The sequence below is a fragment of the Emys orbicularis genome, chromosome 1 (assembly GCF_028017835.1).
Source record: "Emys orbicularis isolate rEmyOrb1 chromosome 1, rEmyOrb1.hap1, whole genome shotgun sequence".
Taxonomy (NCBI): domain Eukaryota; kingdom Metazoa; phylum Chordata; order Testudines; family Emydidae; genus Emys; species Emys orbicularis.
In genome coordinates, this window is record NC_088683.1 from 326,281,679 (window position 1) to 326,299,431 (window position 17,753).

General features: G+C 43.8%; 1 protein-coding gene across 1 annotated transcript in view; it reads left to right on the forward strand.

Moving 5' to 3' along the window:
• Positions 1-1,212: 1,212 nt before the first annotated feature.
• MTMR6 (myotubularin related protein 6) overlaps positions 1,213-17,753 on the forward strand; it is a 40,446-nt gene continuing 23,905 nt past the window's right edge. Inside the window, exons 1-3 of the mRNA XM_065404548.1 lie at positions 1,213-1,296; positions 7,212-7,328; positions 10,188-10,350. Coding sequence (XP_065260620.1) covers positions 1,273-1,296; positions 7,212-7,328; positions 10,188-10,350 — 304 coding nt within the window. The 5' untranslated portion in view covers positions 1,213-1,272. The remainder of the gene's footprint in view (positions 1,297-7,211; positions 7,329-10,187; positions 10,351-17,753) is intronic.

A 17,753-nucleotide genomic window follows, 5' to 3' on the forward strand; every position in this document is an offset into this window, starting at 1 on the left:
TTTCATAGAAGCCTCCTGGTAAGAGGTGGTCAGAGGATGCACCAGGGGACCTTCAACACTGGGGTCTGTGGCTGAGAAATTTAACATTAAAACTGGTGAATTTAATAGATCAGTGACTATAACACTAATCGTATGACACAAAGAGGAGATTTAAAGGTAGGGCTGTCACCTGTGTTTCCTGGGAGTGAAGGACAACTGTATATAGAAGATGAAGGCCAAAACTTATTTTTAAGAAGCAACACACCATGCTTTATTTGTGGTCCAAATGATATTATCTATCTATCTATCTATCTATCTATCTATCTATCTATTACAGCCTTTCATTATCTGCATTATTATAATCATTATTATCAGCTTTGGAATTTGCTCCCTGAGTCACCACAGCCTGGACCTGTACACTACAAAGCTCCCCACTTTCTTCAGTTGTTTGGGAAGAGGTAGGCTGGTGGATTGGGAATGTGGGCCATGATCCTACCCTGAGATCCACCTGGATAGATCCCTGCATCCACACACAGCTTGTTGTAGGACTGGGGCCTTAATTCTTTCTTTAGATTTTCAAGATGTGTCTCATGCTCCAGATGCCTCCCATGAACAAATAAACAATTATGTTGTGATGTTCAGCAACATAAAATAAAGTGATCTGTATATTGACTTGCTATGTGATATGGCATGTAAAGCACTAAAACAGGGAGAAGTGGGTCAGGGGCATCTCTTAAAGGAGAAGGTGGGTTGGGGTGGCTAAGGCTCTTGTCTCCAAGGTGTCAGCCCCTGAGGGCTGGGTTATTTTATCTAGGGTGGATAACATGGGGGATGGGGGGTTCAGGTTTATTTGAGGTTTTGGGGAGAATCCCCAGTCTGAAGTGGGGTTAACTGGTACCTGCTAGGCCTTGCCCTGCACAGGGGCTAATCTCTCCATTAGTGTTAGCTGGGCAAAGGAGGAGTGACAGTTTTGTGTGGTTCCCACCGTGGTGACCGAGATGCTGCTGGGCAGGGCTGGGGGCTGGATCACAGAGCTGCTGCCTTTAACGCAGGGGCGAGTTCAGCACCCACCACATCCAGCCTCCCACCCGCAGCCGGGGGCCCTGTAAGAGCCCGATGAGTCCCCCAGCCGGCAGGGGGCGCTGCGCGGGCTCTTCCCAGGCAGTTCTGGGCCGCTCCCTCGCCGACTCCCCCCCTTGCCCGGAAATGTCTCCAGGTGACGGCGGCTGTGGCGGGGAGACGCTGGGCGTAGCGGGGCGGTGGCAGCTGTGAGCGGCGGCGGCGGGAGCTACCATGGAGCACATCCGCACCACCAAGGTACTCGCCGCCCCCTCCCCGCGCTGCGGGGCAATCGGGGGCCGGGTGCGGGAGGGCGCTGCGGGCCATGGGGGGTGCGGGGGTCAATGGGGGGCGCTGGGGGGCCATAAGGGTGGTTGGGCCACTGGGGGAAGTGGGGGCCATGGAGGGTGCGGGGGTCACGGGGGGCTGCAGGTAGTAGGGAGCTGGGTGGGGGGCCATAGGGGTGGTAGTATTGTGCGGGAGGTGTGGCGGCGCCATTGGGGAGGGGACCTTTGGGGAGATGCTGCCGGGAGGGTGGCAGGTGAGTCTCTGCTGGGTTGGGGGAGCCGTGAGGGACATTGGGTGCAGACAGGGGGCCGGGGCCGCTCTCCGCTGGCAGGATCTTCTGTCTCTCCCCCCCCCCCCCCCCGGTCACTCTTTGGAGTCGCGGCCGGTTTGGTGCAGCAGGTTTGTGAAATACAAACAAAACAGGGAGTGGTGAAAGTCTCTCTACAAAGCCACCTCCCCCTCCCTGCCTGTGCTCTCCCCACTCTGCGCTAACATGGTTTCCGCGATGGGAGCGGTCACAGGACGCATTTTTCCTCCTGTGCCTCACGGATCACAGAAGGTAGGGATGGAGCAGACTTTCCAGATCAAGTCATCTCCTGTCTTCCCCAGCCAGAGCAGGATATAATCCCACCAAAGGAAAATATTCAGTGTACACACCATACATGTCAGCTGGAAATATAATTATGTTCAAAGGGAGTTAAAAATAGTTGCCAAGTTCCCCTGGAGTGTGTTTCTCTGTCAGTTCCTGTGGTTTTACAATCAATTTTTTTTTTTTATGTTTTCCTTTTTTTGGGTGAAAGACTCAAACAGAAGTCATGCAGAGGAAATGGTGCAAGTGGTTGTGCATCTGACAACATCTTGTGTACAAAGTAAACAGGCAAAGAAATGGAAACTCTCTTCCCCGTTCTGGTTTTATGATTTATTTTTATATGAATAGTAGGGAAAATTCATACAGAAATGTGATTTTTAAATTGATGATTCCTCTTTAAAGATGACCTGCAAAGGGAAAAAACTGGATTTGAACCAATTTTTAGTTCTTTATGGTTCCCAGTAGAGCTAGAACACAACTGATGGGGCCTGTAAACAGTCATCGTCCAAGCTGATTCATGCATGGCCGTCTATGCGCCAGTGCAGAGCCCAGTTGACTTCAGTAGATCCCTGCACGGGCATAAGGGACTGCCCATGCTGGATCATGGCTCTAGTGTAGACAGATTGCCAGCATCTTTAATACCATGTCAATTAGATCTGTTCTGAGCAAAGTCAATGAGTGAAGTGCTGACTGCTAGTCTACTCTAGTATTTCTAACATTGTAAGCACAAATTGACTTGAATTGTTGTTATGGTGGGAAATATTTAGAAAATGTCCCTAGTGTAGATGATGATGTCTGCAAAACTACTCCAATGATATCACGAATCAAGAGAGTGAAGGATGAGCGAGAGGATTTTTAGTAACTTTTTAAAACTTGTGTGCATCTGTTTTCTAACTTAGGTAGGTCATACTTTGGAGAAAGAATGCCTTTGTTAAAGATTCATCACCCTTGCCCCCTTCAGTTAGTGTGAGAGCTAATAGAATGCAGCTCTGAGACATCTCCAGAAAAACCACTTAGGCCAGAGTAGACATTCCTGATATTTTTCCTTTGATAAAGAAAAGAAGTAAGGGGAATTTAATATAAATAAAACTTTCAGGCCCTCTTTATATGTTATAAAGAAGCAAATGGCAGAAGCAAAAATGTTCCTAGTTGAAACTACTTGATGTCTGTGTTTCTGTGGTGTCTGGTGTTTTTTTGATATGCAGAATGAGTTGCAGTTCAGCACTCCCTCTCTTCTTGCTGGAGGCTGCTGTCTGCAAAGGCTGCTGAAGACTGCATTATCTGCAGTTCCCCAGAAGGCATCACCTCACAAGCTATTCATTTAATGATCAGGCAGTCTGACCATAAAGATTTATAGACATATGGAGGAAGGGGATGATGTCACGTTCCAGTTTTAAAGTACTGTAGTTATAGCCAATATTTAATTAAGGGAGCAGGTTATCGGTTTTTAATTTTCTTTATGCATCAATATAAAACTCATTATGGCTGGGGAGGGTTTGATCAGTCAGCTGCTTGCCAACAAAGCTACATAAATTAAGACTTATTATGCTACACAAAACTAACATACTAGAGACAAGTGAATAGACTGAAAGAAACATTGTCATTTTTAAAGTAATGTTTGAGAATTTTGTTTTTACTACAGCAAATTTTAACTCCTGTAAATGAAAGTAGCAATCCAGAATATAGATATATGTTTTACTTTTAACTTTACATTTGACAGAAAACTGGGCTAGCTAGGTTCACCGATTTCCAAGTAGTTATTTTGGCACCAAACCTCCACCTAGCTCTGTGTAGGCCCAATCCCATAGGAATCAATGAGGCTCAGGATGGGTACAGGATTTGACTGTGCAGAGTTAATTGCAGGAATTGGGCCTTAGTTTCTCTTGTCAAAAAAATCCTTTATCTGTAAATATAATCAGATGAAGAGAGAAAAATGTAATTTTTTAAAAAGGAAATTTAAATGGTATGTCCTGAATTTTTTGAGGGTGCTCTGTCAGAGACTAATATTATTTTTAAATCCTGCTAGAAACAATTCACATTAAAATGTGGGATTGAATTGTCAGGAATGACCAAGGTTGGTTATGAAAGGACTCTGTTCAATTATGAAACATGTCTACTAATGTGCTTGCTTTGTTTGTTTGGATTTTTTTTCAAATAAACTTTGGAGGATATAATGTGCATGGGAGTGGAGGAAGGCAGGCAAGCAGGCATATACCAGTTGATAATAAATGTAAGCAGATCTATCATGGGAAGTGGGGCAATTCAAATATAAATATCTTGCAAATCCCTTCTGCATAATAGTTTAGGCTGGACTTTGTTCTGACTGTTATGGGAGGCATATTTACTTTTTTAATCTGACTGCTCTTTGGAGATTTTGTTTTTCCACGTGGATGGTATAGTAAATGGCTAAACAAACTATGAATGCTGCAAATGGAATCCTGGCTTGAAGGCAAAACTTATAGGGGGGTCTAGGGGCAACAGTGCAATGACACGCCGATCTAGACCAATGGGCTGGCAGTGAGAACATTAACCTGAAGAGGTAATCATGAAGTTCCTTCCCTTTCCTTTCCAGTCTCAGTAATGAGGCTATTTTATTGTGGATTGAGTTTGTAATTGAAAATTCTCTTTGGAACTTTGGAGTTGCCCTTAGTGTTCATTGCTGTTACAGCACATACTGAGTAAAATTTTCTAAAGCACCTAATTGACTTGGGAACGTAAATCCCATTCTCTTTCAATGAGATTTACGTTTTGAAGTGCTTAAATTGCATTTGAAAATGGGACTTAAGCTCCTAAATCCTTACATACATTTCAAAATTTTATCTATTGTTCCTCTTCGAACTAAACATGCAAAATAAAGATAAAGGGCAGTGTGAGTGAGATGGATTCTATGTGAAATGGGGTTAGGAGAGCCCAGTCCCTGTGCTTCTGCCTCAGTTCCCCTAGTAGTGCCACTTTAGTGCTCAGTGGAACCTTAGCAGTGGTGCACTAGAGCCTAACCACACAGTCACAGAATATTTAAAGAGCAGCAACTGTTGGGCCCAGTATTCTACCAATGAGAACTGTTGACACGTGCATCCAGTCTTCTTATCACTGACTCTGTAATCTATAAAGCCATACACGTAACTGTGTTCAGCCTGTGGACGGACTTTCCAGTTATGGTGCTCTTTACTTTTTTAAACAAATCTGAAATGAACTCTACAAGTGTCTGGCCAAGCTTTTGTAATGTACTTAGATGCTTACATTGTACAGGAGTGACAGTTTGTCAATTTTTTGTTTTGTTTTTTGGTTAGACTAAAGAAATAGTATGGTTATGCTCAGAAAAGAGCACCACAGATCTGTTTCTTATGTGTATTCCAATTAAAATCTTCTTTTAGTGAAAGAATTCAATTGTATTACTTTTTAGCTTATTTACTATTGGAGAACAATACAGCTATGGGATTAATTTCTGCTTCAAAAATCATCAGTACTTCTGAGTCCATTCCACTGTAGGGTCTTTTACTAGTAATACTTTTGTCAGAAGGAGTACAACTTGGCTGTTAGATCTCAGGATGAGTTTGCAGGCATGGTATTTAATAAGGGTTTTGGGGGCAGGAAATCTGTTTGTAACCTGAACAAATTTGATATGGAGTCATGGCAAGACAGTAAACCTGGAATGACAGAATACAATTTTTAGTTACTTCTCAGAGTTTAATCGCTTTTTAAACACTTGCAAGGCAAGACTTAAGATTGTTGTATTTTTCTTCTGTGATATACTAGCCATCTTACTAGAGAACATTCAAGACATGTCCTTTGTCATGCAGTCTTTGATCATCACTACCAGTCCCAATCAATTACTCAGTCCTCTCCTGTGACTCTGGTCACTGTAAATAGATTTCATATATTGTTGGGGTGACTGGTTTCCATCCTGCTATTGAAAGCTCTCTACAATTCTTAGAGACAATGTTATTTTTTGTCAAAATATTGCTTCCAAACTACACCTCTACCCCGATATAACGTGACCTGATATAACACGAATTCGGATATAACACGGTAAAGCAGTGCTCCGGTCATCCAGAATGATACCATTATCTGTGCCTGCATTATCGAGGTAATATCTAGGAAATGGAGATGCCTGCTTTGTTGATCCAGGGCTTTATCTATGCTGTCACAGCCACCTCTCCTGGGTGCTGATCCTGCTGCCATAGAAGTGATTGGGAGTTGTGCCATTGACTTTAATGGGAACAGCGTTGGGCCCCTAGTAACACAGCTCTAACTTGGCACTAATGAGACAGTCCTGCCAAGAAATAATGAGGACTGCACAGACCAGCCTTTCACTGTAGTCCTTTTGTGTTGTGGTGTTTCACATATAGGGTCATGTAACGTTTGTTTCTTGTAAAACAAACTGTGTGGAGTTTTTAAAGGGCTTTGTTCATGCCAGCTAAATTGTGGGCTATCTAAAACCCCTTTTTATGAAATATTCCTTTATTGGGGTTAAGAATGGGAAGATTTTTGGTTGGGTGCCAGCATGAGAGATCTCTCCCCGCAAGGGCTCTCTATTCTAAAAACAAGTCCTCTGCTATTTTAGGAGAATGTCTTTTTGCTGATAGTAGCCCTTGTTTCCGTTTTACTGGGAGTTTCCAGTTCACTACCAGAGAGCAAGTCATTACACCATGACCTAGATTTTGGAGGGTGGGAACAGTACAAAGTGGGAGTGAAAATGAAGTCAGGACAGGTTGGTCCGTGGGCTCTGACGGGGATACAGAAAACCTCGGAAGAAAAAAAAAATTAATTCAATACTCGAGACTTCTACATAACAGGATAATATACTTACTGTTGTTTGAGGATTTGCTGCTATACTTCAGATAGACTTGGATGCTACATGTTTTCTACTTTAGCAAATTATACCTCTTGCTTTCAAAATGGTTCTTAAATGCACCGATCAACACCAGTGGAAAATAATCCCTAATACGTAGCAGAACAGAACGTGACTCTTTATTTGAAAAACTTTAACTTTACAGATGAGAATTGAATCTACTTATGATCCTAGCCTTGTGTATTTATTGTGCATTGTGTTGAATGGGATTACCTAGTTAATCTTCCTGGCAAATCAGATTTGTTTGCTATTGCTTGCTTCCTAGAATTTGTCCGATGTAGTTTTAAATGTGCAATGTATTTGAGCTTCGACCACTTTCAAGATTATTCCACAGGCTGATAGATCTCACTGTCAGGGAAGGTTTTTCCCTGCAATGTTCAGTCATTTTTTATTTCCTGTAAAATGTGTGTTTTTTTTTTTTTTTTTTTCCCCCCCTTCCTGCAGGTAGAGCAGGTGAAATTAATAGACCGTTTCAGCACCAGCAACAAATCGTTAATGGGAACTCTGTACCTTACAGCAACGCATCTGTTATTTATAGACTCTAGCCAGAAGGAGACTTGGGTAAGGATATCAAATGCATTACCTTGTAGCCTGAAAATGCATAGCTTCTCCAAATGTGTTTTCTTTCCTTTTTTTCTTCTTCTTGTGCATGTCTAATTAAAGATAAATAATTAACTGGATATAGTTTCTCAAATATTTTCCCCTACTTCATGATGCACACAAACAATAAGCAATAGATTCACAATCTATACTCTTACTGTGCCAGTGACCAGGTTTAAGTGCTGCATCTTGTCATTATAGCTAATATTTTAAAACTTGGGAGTCTAAAGTAAATCCATATTATTTAAGCACTTAAATAGCTGCCTGATTTTCAAAGGTGGGAGCTGTGGGTGCTTTGTATCTCTGAAAATCAAGTCATTATGCAGCTAATTTCCATTTCTTGTCTATTAAAAGATGGTCATGCCAATTAGTTCTTCATTTGCGTGTGGTGACTTTGTGTAGATCTCTACCACTTTGACTTTCTGTGCTATCAGATAGGAAGAGATTGTTTAGTGTTCTAAGCATCAGGTTTAACATATCTAGATTACCTTGAACTTGAGGTTCAAATCCTTGTAGTCTTAAATGAGACCGCAAAACCCAAGGGTGTCAGTTCTGCATGAACACTGACGATCTTGTAGGTTTTTAAAAAAGGTATGAGCATCTCAGCTATGACCTTAGTCCTGTATCCTGATTACCTGCTTGGCTAGCAGCTGCCCGCTGTCTCAGTGGAATCTGAACTTCAGTGTTTCTGTGGATACAGTACATAGTTTTTAAGAAGCTTTGGAATTCTTCAGAATGAAAGGTGCTGTATATGTTAACAAAAAAAAAAAAAAGTTCAAAAGCACTGATTGTTCCCATTGTGCTTTACTTCATTTTAATATCCTTGAAGTCAGTCCAGTTGTATCCACAGTACAACTTGTACTGAAGTAAATTTATAGACAGAGTGTATATATAAGAGCATCTTTAATCATTGTTAGTATAGTAGAACCCCATTTATCTGAGCCTACATTATCTGGCTCTCCATATTAACTGAACCTCCGGGTGGCGGGGCTCAGCTCCTGCTCTCAGCCCTGGGCTTTGCTGCCAGGGATTGAAGCTCTTTGCCCATTCTCCATATTATCTGGATTTTTGATTATCCGATTTGGCCCCAGTCCCAATTAGATTGGATAAACTGGGTTCCACTGTATAAAATTCTGTTGTTGAAATCTAGTCTCTTCCTCTCAAATACATGTCTTGCAAAATGCTTTCTTAAACTCCTGTCTAATTTTATTTGAGTCTTAAGAGGAGAAAACAACTGTGGTAGTAAGAGGGCTGAACAATATGCTCCTTTCAATGTCTCAGATGAAGCAGACTGTATCTGTGGCTTTCCTGCATAGGAAAACAACTGTTAAATCACATGTGCATTTTTCCATATTTGATCTGTTGTGTTTACGTCTGTGTAAAAAACTTAGTAAAATTCCTATGTTAATTCTTTCTTCCCTCAAAGGACATGTATTGTGGTTGAGGTGGTGGTTTGGTGGGGGAGAAGTTGTATGGAACTGACTTTGGAGTCTGAGTATAACATCTAGATCATCCAGATGAGTAGCTGTAGAATAATTCATAGTAGATCTTTCTCATCTCTCTTTTCATCCTGTTCCCATGAACAGATTATGCTGCCTCCTAGCTCACACCTGTGTGGGTAAAGAGAGGCTGATTCTAGGAAGTGATGTCAAAAGTAAAGAGCACTAACATAAACTACAGTTATAGGCATAAATGTAAGGTAACCTTCACATTCTTCATTAGAAAGTCCATCTTCTGCATGTCAAGTAGTGGTCCAACTGCTTAAAACTAAAGTTTGAGGATAGTAAAACTGAGTTGTGTTAAGATTAAAGCTGGCTGATAATGGAAATCCCTTTCTGCAAAAGATTCCATGTTTTCCTCCTGACCTGAGGTGAAATGCTGTATTTTTTTTCACAAAAAGGGGTTTCAAGAAAAATTGTTTCTGGAGAACCAAAACTTTTTAGCCTTCTCGGCTGCTGGCATGGAAGGATCTGGCAGAAAATGAAATTGACAATAGCCTCTCAGGCCTGCTGTCAAAGAGCAGGGTGCTCAGCCTTCCTGTCTCTCCCTCACTACCATCAGCTCTGGTGTTGGAGAGGCCGAAAGCTAAGGTGTTGAACCTAAGCAGCCCTCCTGGAAAATTTTGTGTCAATTTCACAGCCTACAGAAGGAAAGCAAAATTGACAAAAGCCTTCTAGACAGGGAGCTGAGAAACCCTCCTTTTGATTTTCAGGACAGAAAATTGAATTTTTTGTTTTTGCAACATTTAATTTCACTTTTGCAAAAAAGACTTTTTTTTTCTTCCAGAAAATCATTTTGATGAAAAATGTTCAACTAAATCTAGTTAAGAGGTTAACTAAAAATAACTTTTTCTGTACTTTTAGCTGTTTTGTTTGGTTGCTATTTTTGATGCTTTGAACTTAAGAGCACTCCCAGACATGGAAAGCAACCAACCGCATATCTTCCCAACACCTAAATGGATACAGCTTTTCAGGCAACGGAGCTTTATAGAAAGTGATTGACCTGCCTTTCTGAAGATTTACCTTTGCATTATGTGTGAAGAAAGATATTCCCTTGAAGTTTGTGACATACTGGTAATCCTGTGAAGTTTAGCGGAAGAGAAGGAGCATAATTTCAAATAAATGGTTAGGATAGGTTGACCAAAATGCCAGTGTCAGAGATTTCTTTAACAAATTAAACCTATTGTATAAGGATTTTTGACTAGCTTGTTCAGTTATGTTTAACAATATACTTTGTGTCTCTTTTCAAAAGTATATTTTAAAGTGCTATTAACTAACATCTTACAGTAAGACTTGAATTATGAATTATTGTGTGCCATAGATACTACATCATCATATCGCTGCAGTGGAGAAACTTGCCTTGACTACTTCAGGCTGCCCTCTTGTGATCCAGTGCAAGAACTTCAGGGTAGTTCACTTTATTGTTCCCAGAGAAAGGGATTGTCATGACATTTACAACTCTTTGCTGCAACTGTCAAAACCAGGTATGACTTTCAAGTGCACAAGACCTTGCAGTGTATGTTTGTGCCACCATTCTGCAAAACAACTCTGGGCTTTGTGCTATTTCTGTTGTTAAATGTGAGGCTTCTGTAAAGTCTCTGAAATTGAGCGGCATAAACACAGAAAGCCATTGATCTGCTGTGCATAGTTTTGGTAACTGTTACTCTGCGTGTAGTTTTGAGTGTGCTGACGTACAGGTATGGGAGAGGGTGAGATCTTAAGTGATTGTGAAACCGCATTTATAAAAGTCACTGCTGGTTGTCACATCCCTTGGGGTACAACCTAGACTGCGGGGACCACTGAGTCCCCTTAAACTTTTCAGCCTGGGCTGTCTCTTACAATGTTATGCCAGTGACAAGCAGCAAACCCTTCCAAGTGCTGTGATCACTCAGCTATCAACTTGTGGAGAGACACGCCCAGCTGAGTTGCATGAATGCTCTCTCAACCATTCATGGATTATACAGAGGGAGACTCAAACCAATTCCTCCAGCCCCCAAGCCTTGCACCCTAGAAATGTACTGTCTTACACTGCTGAAGATCTTCTCTTGAACAGTGCAAGCTCATTGATTAGTTTGTCACTTTGTCAAAGGACAGAGGATTTGCACCAGCCTTTGTAATCTGAACAGATTATCCAAGCACTTTAGACAAGCCCACTGGTAAGGATAAAACATTAAAATAAGTTTTTTAACTAAAGAAAGATAGATTTTAAATTATAAGTGCTAGCCATAGAGGTCAAAGTAGGTTTGTCAAGGCTGTATCCCCACTTTGAACTTTAGGGTACAAATGTAGGGGCCTGCATGAAAACCTCTAAGCTTAACCACCAGCTTAGCTCTGGTCCGCTGCCACCATCTTAAGAATTCCCTCCCTGGGAAGCCTTGAGAGACCTTCACCAATTCCCTGGTGAATACAGATCCAAACTCCTTGGATCTTAAATAAGGAGAAATTGACCCTTCCCCCCTCCTTCCTTTCACCAACTCCTGGTGAATACAGATCCAAACCCCTTTTAGATCTTAAAACAAGGATAAATTGACCCTTCCCCCCTCTTTCCTTTCACCAACTCCTGGTGAATACAGATCCAAACCCCCTTTGGATCTTAAAACAAGGAGAAATCAATCAGGTTCTTAAAAAGAGGGCTTTTAATTAAAGAAAAAGGTAAAAATCATCTCTGTAAAATCAGTATGGAAAATAACTTTACAGGGTAATCAAACTTAAAGAGCTCAGAGCACCCCCCTCTTCTGTCTTAGGTTAAAAGTACAGCAAACAAAAATAAACACTCTGGTAAAAGGTACATTTACAAGTTGAGAAAACAAAGTAAATCTAAGACGCCTTGCCTGGCTTTTACTTACAATTTTGAAATAAGAGAGACTTGTTTAAAAAGATGGGGAGAACCTGGATTGATGTCTGGTCCCTCTCAGTCCCAAGAGCGAACAACCCCTTAAACAAAGGACACACACAAAAACCTTTCCCCCCCCCAAGATTTGAAAATATCTTGTCCCCTTATTGGTTCTTGGGGTCAGGTGTCAGCCAGGTTACCCGAGCTTCTTAACCCTTTACAGGTAAAAGGATTTGGAGTCTCTGGCTAGGAGGGATTCCATAGCACTGTACACAGGAGAGCTGTCACCCTTCCCTTTATAGTTATGACACGCCCCCCAAATCACAGATTGTGTTGGATGTCCGGTTCCACACTGGCTGTGATTTCTTCCTGGAGCTCTAGGAGAAAACAGAGTTAATAAAACACATGTACCTTTAGACATACTACTGATTATATAAAAACTAACAATATGTTTTATTTCAAGAACAATTGTTAACCAGTTAACTCTGGGAAACTTTTCCGGGAGAGTGCATCAGCCACTTTGTTAGAAGCTCCCGAAATGTGTTGTATTTCAAAATCAAAATCTTGGAGAGCTAAACTCCACCGAAGAAGTTTTTTGTTATTTCCCTTGGCGGTATGAAGCCACTGTAGCGCAGCATGGTCTGTTTGTAGTTGGAACCGCCGTCCCCAAACATATGGGCGTAGCTTTTCCAGCGCGTACACAATGGCGTAGCATTCCTTTTCGCTGATTGACCAGTGGCTTTCCCTCTCAGACAGTTTCTTGCTGAGAAACACGACAGGATGGAATTCTTGATCCGGTCCTTCCTGCATTAAAACTGCTCCCACGCCTCGCTCGGACGCATCTGTGGTTACTAGGAACGGTTTGTCAAAGTCTGGGGCCCTTAGCACAGGGTCAGACATGAGTGTTGCCTTAAGCTGGTTAAAGGCCTTTTGACACTTATCAGTCCACTGAACTGCATTTGGCTGTTTCTTTCTGGTTAGGTCTGTCAGCGGGGCGGCGATTTGGCTGTAGTGTGGTACAAATCGCCTATAATATCCGGCCAAGCCTAAGAAGGATTGGACCTGTTTCTTTGACTTTGGAACCGGCCACTTTTGGATAGCATCCACTTTGGCCTGTAGGGGATTTATAGTTCCTTGACCCACCTGGTGCCCCAGGTACGTCACTCTGTTTTGGCCTATTTGACACTTTTTAGCCTTAACAGTTAGTCCTGCCTGTCGGATGCGCTCGAAGACTTTTTTCAGGTGCTCCAGGTGTTCTGTCCATGAATCAGAAAAAATGGCCACATCATCGAGAGGCAACAGCAGATTCTCCCAATCCCGCTAAGAGACCATCTACAAGTCTTTGGAAGGTGGCGGGTGCATTTCGCAACCCGAAAGGAAGTACATTGAATTCATACACCCCTGCCTGGGTGACGAAGGCTGACCTTTCCTTAGCGGGTTCATCTAGTGGTACTTGCCAGTACCCCTTGGTTAAGTCTAAAGTAGAGATGAATTGGGCATGTCCCAATTTCTCCAATAGCTCATCTGTGCGTGGCATTGCATAGTTGTCAGGACGAGTTACAGCATTTAGCTTACGGTAGTCCACGCAAAAGCGTATTTCCCCATCTGGTTTGGGAACTAGAACCACTGGAGATGCCCATGCACTGCTAGAGGGGCGGATTATACCCATCTGTAGCATGTCCTGGATCTCCCTTTGTATAGCCGCTTGGGCATGAGGTGACTCCCGGTAGGGTGGGGTTCTAATTGGGTGAGCATTACCTGTGTCAATGGAGTGGTATGCCCGTTCGGTCCGTCCTGGAGTGGCTGAGAAAATCGGTGCAAAGCTTGTGCACAGCTCCTTTATCTGCTGTCGCTGCAGATGTCCCAGGGTCGTGGAGAGGTTCACCTCTTCCACGCCACCATTCCTTTCTCCTTCGTAGTAGACACCTGCAGGCCACTCCGCGTCATCTGTTTCCTGGGCTGTAAACTGGCAAACGTTTAATTCTCTGGAATAAAAGGGCTTAAGAGAATTAACATGGTATACCTTAGGCTTTATGTTGGAGGTGGGGGAGGCTATGAGATAGTCAACAGCTCCTAGGCGCTCCTGGACCGTGAATGGTCCTTCCCACGACGCTTCCATTTTATGGGCCTGGAGCGCCTTTAAGACCATGACTTGGTCTCCTACTTTGAAGGACCGTTCTCTGGAATGTTTATCATACCAGGCCTTTTGCTCTTCCTGAGCATCCTTTAGGTTTTCTTTAGCAAGGGCTAAAGAGTGTCGGAGGGTGTTTTGTAGGTTGCTTACAAAGTCTAGAATGTTAGTTCCTGGAGAAGGCGTAAACCCCTCCCATTGCTGCTTCACCAACTGTAATGGCCCCTTAACCTCGCGGCCATACACAAGTTCAAATGGTGAAAACCCTAAACTGGGATGTGGTACAGCCCTGTAGGCAAAAAGCAACTGCTGCAACACTAGGTCCCAATCATTGGAGTGTTCATTTACGAATTTACGTATCATGGCCCCCAAAGTTCCATTAAACCTCTCCACCAGACCATTGGTTTGATGGTGATGAGGGGTAGCAACCAAGTGATTCACCCCATGAGCTTTCCACAGGTTTTTCATGTTCCCTGCCAGGAAATTAGTTCCCGAATCTGTAAGGATGTCGGAGGGCCAACCTACCCTGGCAAAAATGTCTGCTAATGCCTGGCACACACTTTTAGCCTTGGTGTTGCTTAAGGGTACAGCTTCCGGCCATCGGGTAGCAAAATCCATGAAAGTCAGTACGTACTGCTTTCCTCTGGGTGTCTTCTTTGGGAAAGGACCCAGAATATCCACAGCTACTCGCTGAAATGGGACCTCAATTATGGGTAGTGGCTGGAGAGGGGCTTTAACCTGGTCTTGGGGCTTTCCCACTCGTTGGCACACCTCACAAGACCGGACATAATTAGCAACGTCCTTGCCCATTCCCTCCCAGTGGAAGGACTTCCCCAACCGGTCTTTGGTTCTGTTCACCCCAGAATGGCCACTGGGATGATCATGGGCTAAGCTCAAGAGTTTTACCCGATACTTCGTGGGAACTACCAGCTGTCTTTGAGGATGCCAGTCTTCCTGGTGCCCACCAGAAAGAGTCTCCTTGTATAAAAGTCCTTGTTCTACAACAAACCGGGATCGGTTAGAAGAGCTGAGAGGCGGTGGGGTGCTCCGTGCCGCCGCCCAAGCTTTCTGAAGGCTGTCATCTGCTTCCTGCTCGGCCTGGAACTGTTCCCTTGATGCTGGAGACATCAGTTCCTCCTTGGACTGTGGACTGGGGCTTGGTCCCTCTGGAAGCGATGCAGGTGCTGGGGCTTTTTCCATTGACTGTGAACCGCTGTTCGCTGGTGCACTATGTGGTATTTCAGGCTCTGGCTGAGCCTCTTGGGTAGGGTTATCTGCTGCTTCCACCAGTTCAAACTCGCTGGTGTCCTCTGGCATCGGAGTTGTAGACGGGGTTGCAAGCGCTGGACTCAGTGCTGGCAATGGTTCTGGTGCTGGTTGCGTTGCCAGTTCCGGTTCTGGGACTGGCTTTGGCTGGGTCTCTGGGATTGGATCCACTACGGCTGTTGCAGTCGTTGGCAGGGGATCCGGTTCCACCACCTGTGTTTGGGTTTCCGGTAACACAGACGGGGCCCTGGTGGACGGCTCAGGAACAGGGATGGGGGTGAAAGCTTGCTTAGCCTGGCTGCGGGTGACTATTCCCACCCTCTTGGCTAGCTTCACATGGTTGGCCAAGTTTTCCCCCAGCAGCATGGGAATGGGATAATTGTCATAGACTGCAAAAGTCCACATTCCTGACCAGCCCTTGTACTGGACATGCAACTGGGCTGTAGGCAAGGTTACAGACTGTGACACGAAGGGTTGAATTGTCACTGTAGCCTCAGGGTTGATGAGTTTGGGGTCCACTAGGGATTGGTGGATAGTTGACACTTGTGCCCCAGTGTCCCTCCAAGCGATAACCTTCTTTCCGCCCACTCTCAAGGTTTCCCTTCGCTCCGAGGGTATGAGAGAGGCATCTGGGTCTGGGGTTCTTTGGTGTGATTGGGGTGTAATGAACTGTAATCGGTTGGGGTTCTTGGGGCAGTGAGCCTTTATATGCCCCAGTTCATTACATTTAAAACATCGCCCTGCTAAGGTATCACCGGGGCGATGTTGGTTGCTGGAGACTGTGTGGTGGGGTGAGAAGGCGTCTGGGGTTTCCCTTGGGATGTGGGTGGGGCCTTGGGTTGTCCCCGGTGATAAGGTTTTGTTTCGGCTTGCCCCTTCTGATATTCGCTCCAAGTGCTACTAGCTTTTTTCTTTTCTGTCACCTCCACCCATTTGGCTCCAATCTCCCCCGCCTCGGTTACAGTTTTGGGCTTCCCATCTAGGATGTACCTTTCTATTTCCTCAGGAACACCCTCTAAAAACTGCTCCATTTGCAATAGGAAGGGCAACTCTTCCGTAGATTTAACATTTGCTCCTGATATCCAGGCATCCCAATTTTTCCCAATGTGGTAGGCATGTCGGGTAAATGACACATCAGGTTTCCACCTTAGGGCTCTGAACCGCCGACGGGCATGCTCAGGTGTTAGCCCCATTCTGATTCTGGCCTTGTTTTTAAAAAGTTCATAACTGTTCATGTGTTCCTTAGGCATTTCAGCCGCCACCTCTGCTAAGGGTCCACTGAGCTGCGGCCTCAGCTCTACCATGTACTGGGTTGGAGGGATGTTGTATCCAAGGCAGGCCCTTTCAAAATTTTCTAAGAAGGCCTCAGTATCATCGCCTGCCTTGTAGGTGGGGAATTTCCTGGGATGGGAAGTGGTACCTGGAGAGGAGTTGTTAGGATGGTCTGATGCACTCTGCTTAGCACTTGCTACTTCCAGTTCATGCTTCCTTTCTTTTTCTCTCGCCTCCTCTTTGGCTTTTTCCAGCTCCATCTCTCTCTTGTGGGCCTCCTCTTTGGCTTTCTCTTTGGCTTTCTCTTCTCTTTCATGGGCCTCCTCTTTGGCTTTTTCCAGCTCCATTTCTCTCTTGTGGGCCTCCTCTTTGGCTTCTTTCTCGAGTTTTTTAATTTGAAGTAGTCTCTGATGTTTTTTTCTCATTTTCTTCTGCTTCTAGTCTGGCCAGTTCTAGTTTGTTAGCTGCTTCACTGGTAGTCATTTTCCTGCTTTCCTGTGCTGGGCCACACCCCTCTGCAGTTGACTGAAACTGGGATGTACTCAGCTCTGGCTGCTGCTGAGTTAACAGAGACTTTCTAACTAGCTACTCACGAGGATGTAAAAAGAAAAAGAAAAAAAACAATTCAGCTTGTAAATTCCTTTTACCAGTCGTTTGCTCATTAATTGAACCCTTCTCTTAACAAAGGACCTTGTTAAGTTTTTTTTAACACCTCTGCCTTCAGGCAAGGAGAGATAAGATATGCATCTACCTTCAGCTCTGCTTTCCAAGCAGCTAGAAGGAAAAAAAAATCTTACTGGCTTTTGGGTTTAAAACGATCCCACCGCTCCCACCATGTCAAGGCTGTATCCCCACTTTGAACTTTAGGGTACAAATGTAGGGGCCTGCATGAAAACCTCTAAGCTTAACCACCAGCTTAGCTCTGGTCCGCTGCCACCATCTTAAGAATTCCCTCCCTGGGAAGCCTTGAGAGACCTTCACCAATTCCCTGGTGAATACAGATCCAAACTCCTTGGATCTTAAATAAGGAGAAATTGACCCTTCCCCCCTCTTTCCTTTCACCAACTCCTGGTGAATACAGATCGAAACCCCTTTTAGATCTTAAAACAAGGATAAATTGACCCTTCCCCCCTCTTTCCTTTCACCAACTCCTGGTGAATACAGATCCAAACCCCCTTTGGATCTTAAAACAAGGAGAAATCAATCAGGTTCTTAAAAAGAGGGCTTTTAATTAAAGAAAAAGGTAAAAATCATCTCTGTAAAATCAGTATGGAAAATAACTTTACAGGGTAATCAAACTTAAAGAGCTCAGAGCACCCCCCTCTTCTGTCTTAGGTTAAAAGTACAGCAAACAAAAATAAACACTCTGGTAAAAGGTACATTTA